Source organism: Mesoplodon densirostris, chromosome 5 (genome assembly GCF_025265405.1).
Source record: "Mesoplodon densirostris isolate mMesDen1 chromosome 5, mMesDen1 primary haplotype, whole genome shotgun sequence".
Classification (NCBI taxonomy): Eukaryota; Metazoa; Chordata; class Mammalia; order Artiodactyla; family Ziphiidae; genus Mesoplodon; species Mesoplodon densirostris.
This window is the reverse complement of record NC_082665.1, coordinates 91,417,228-91,420,943: the sequence shown is the minus strand read 5'-3', so window position 1 is coordinate 91,420,943 and position 3,716 is coordinate 91,417,228. Positions and strand designations below refer to the sequence as shown.

The 3,716-nt window shown below is 36.5% G+C and overlaps 1 protein-coding gene across 1 annotated transcript; it reads left to right on the top strand.

The window, feature by feature from the left end:
* The first annotated feature begins 160 nt into the window (after positions 1-160).
* Positions 161-1,744, top strand: LOC132490487 (sperm-associated antigen 17-like). Its single transcript, XM_060098830.1, is given in 3 exon segments — positions 161-485; positions 488-708; positions 710-1,744. Coding segments are annotated over 3 exon segments (1,581 nt in total).
* Positions 1,745-3,716: the final 1,972 nt, after the last annotated feature.

The window sequence follows — 3,716 nt, the reverse complement described above, 5'->3', positions numbered from 1 at the left end:
CATACAGTGCTGTATAACTTTAAGGTGAACAGCAGGATTTTACTTACACACATTATGAAATGATCACCACAATAAATTTAGTGAATGTCCATTTTCTCATATAGATACAAAATAAAAGAAAAAAAAGTGCGAGTAGGATGGAGAGACGGGAGTCAGGAAGATGTTACCAGGCAGGGCCCCACAAACTGTTGCTGTAACCCCTGGAAAGAAGAAAACACAACAGTATGAAGAGCTGCAAGCTCCAGCTCCACCACTACCACCAGTGGCTTCCATCATCACAAATGAAGTAGACATGCGATATTACAATGATTTGCTGAATCCAATTCCAGAAGAATTTATTTCTGTGCCCTTGATACTGCATTGTATGCTGGAACAGGTTGTGGCAAGTGAAGAAGACCTTGTCCCACCGAGTCTGGCGGAGCCGCCTCCCAGAACAGATGGGCTGGACCACAGAATCACAGCTCACATCATGTCCATCCTGCCCTCTCTCTGACAGAGAGGGAGAAAAAGAATCTCCATGAAATATTCTTATCTGAAGAGGAAAATGAAAGCAAACCAGTGCCCAGGGCCCCTCTCCTACTGAACTATCATGATGTCCTCGCCCACAAGAAATATGTGCTAAAGGACCCAAAGAATTTTGACCTCGTTCAAATTGAGCAGAAGATGCAGTCTAAGTTGCCACTGTGGGAATTCCTTGAATTCCCTCTGCCCGCCGCCATGGAACAGCACGAAACGTCTAGCTACAATTCATGAGCTCATGCACTTTTGTACAAGTGAAGTTGTGAGCTGGAATGAAGTAGAACGAGCCTTCAAAGTGTTTACTTTTGAGAGCCTGAAACTCTCTGAGGTTGATGAAGAAGGGAAACCGAAGCATTCTAGAATGATGTATGGGACAGATTCTGAGATGTTCAACATACCATGGGACAACCCTGCCAGATTTGTTAAACAGATAAGGCAAAAGTACATCATGAAAATGAATACCCAAGAGACCAGACAGCAAACAGATAGTGGAATCAAAGACAGAATTTTATTTCTGGATCAGAATTGGTCAACATCTATGCAAGATGATGAGATCAACAAAGAACCTTCTAATCCTAGTCAGCCTGATACTAACAATATGAAGTATTCTGACCTGGATAATAGGAAATCCTTAGACTCTGATTACAGAGAACCATCAGAGCAGGAGAACAGCTTGAAGTCGCAGCTCCAACCTGAGCCTTTGAAGCAGACCATGAACAATGAGATCAAAGATAAAGCGGTCACAAATGCTGATCCTCTTGAAAAGAAACCCAAGAAGATGACTGTGGAAGCAGAGTTACAGGACATAAAGAAAATGCAGCAACACAATCTAATGGACTGGAGTTTTACTGAACATTTTAAGCCAGAAGTTCTGCTTCAGGTTCTTCAAGAAGCCAATCAGCAATACAGGTGTATTGATTCTTATTACCACACCCAAGATAACTCTTTACTGTTGGTCGTTCATAATCCAATGAATTTGCAACATCTGCACTGTGAATATTGGAACATTGCTCTTCACTCTAATGTTGGATTCAGGAATTATTTGGAACTTGTTGCAAAATCCATTCAAGATCGGATCATAAAAGAAGAAGCTGTATATCAGGAAGCTAAAATGGCTGAGGAAATCAGTAGGACTAAGAATGAGCTGGAAATAAAATCTTCTGCTGGTACCAAAATTTCTTCTACTAGAAAAATTTATTCTATTAAAAAATCTAAAAATAAGTAACGAGTTGAACTTATACATAAGTCCAAAGACATTCTATTTATTAATTTAATCAAGACAGTGAACATTTCAGGATTAAAAAGAGTTGTCCACAAAATTTCTGTGACTCTTCACTTTCCCTAAAAAATAGAATAGCTGCATTCTATATATGATGAAAATATTTGTTGTATGTTGATTGATACTTGTCTTATATTGACCATACTTCCTGCCAGATCTCAAAGATTCAATCTATTCAGATCCAGTGTGATGCTGAGAAATGCCAAATGTTTTTATTTTGCTGGGATTGATAGGTTCGCCTATCTAAGTTTTGTTGGCAATACGTGAGTTAGATTCAGAGTCAGTATGTCTCCGTAAGAATCATTATGGCTTCCAAAGTGAGATTAAAACAAGACCTTCCTTAGAAGAGTAAACAAATAGTCCTGAGACTAACTGGGAGTTAGAATTTAAAAATGAAGGAAAAATGGATTATTGGGGGCCTGTGACATGGACTCGACAGGATGTTGGATCAACAGATATTTTCATTGTTGTTGTTGTCAATTTTCATGGCTTTGATGATGTCAGTCAGAGAGAAGAGGGTGAGAAAAAGATGAAGGATACTTGATAAATAAGTGAAATGTTGAGGTAATTCATCTGGAAAATAAAGATATTTCACTGGGTTCATTAAAAAAAAAAGAAAAAAATGTTTCCCTTGTGATGAGAACTCAGGATTTACTCTCTTAACAAATTTTATATAGACATACAGCAGTGTTAATTATATTAATCACATAGTACATTACATCCCTAGTACTTCTTTATCTTATAATTGGAAGTTTGTACCTTATTGACTATATTCCCTATACTGTACATTTTGGCCCCATGATTCATTTATTTTTAACTGGAAGTTTGCTCCTCTTAATTTCCCTCACCTATTTCACTCATCCCTCTCCCTCCCCTCTGGCAACCAACTCTCTTTTTGCAGATAACATGATTGTCTAGAGCTAATAAGTGAGTTTAGCAAGGTCATAGGATACAAGATAAACACACAAAAAAATCAATTACACATCTAAAAAAGAACATGCAAGAAACAAAATTAAAAACACAATACCATTTGTAATTGCCCCAAAGAAAATGAAATACTTAAGTATATACTTAAAACATATAGAGAATCTATATGCTGAAAATTACAAAATGCTGATGAAAGAAATCAAGGACCTAAACAAACGACATACCGTGTTCATGAATTAGAAGATTCAGTATAGTATAGATGTCAGTTATACTCAAATTGACCTATAGATTTGATGCAATTCCTACTAAGATCCTAGCACATATTCCCGTAGACTTAGACAAGATTATTCTAAAATTTATATGGAAAAGCACACGCCTAGAATTGCTAAAGCAATCTTGACAAAGAAGAATAAAATACAAGGAATCACTCTATTCAATATTAAGGTATACCATATAGCTACAATAATCAAGACAATGTGGTATTGGTGGAGAGGTAGCCATATAGATCAGTGGAGCACAACAGAGAGCCCAGAAATAGACCCATACAAATATTTTTAACTGATTTTTGACTAGTTTGTTCTCTGTATCTGAGAGTCTGCTTCTTTTTAGTTACACTCACTAGTTTGTTGTATTTTTTAGATTCCACATATAAGTGATATAAATATCACTTTACACATATAAATATTATATGTGTAAATATAAGGTATTTGTCTCTGTCTGATTTATTTCACTTAGCATAATGCGCTCCAAGTCCATCCATGTTGCTGCAAATGGCAAAATGTCATTCTTTTTTATGGCTGAGTAGTATTCCATTGCATATATAAACCACATCTTATTTATCCAATCATCAGTTGATGGACACTTAGGTTGCTTCCATACCTTGGCAATTGTAAATAATGCTGCTATGAATATTAGAGTGCATGTATCTTTTCAAATTAGTGTTTCTGATTTATTTTGGATACATACCCAGGAGTTGAATTGCTGGATCAAT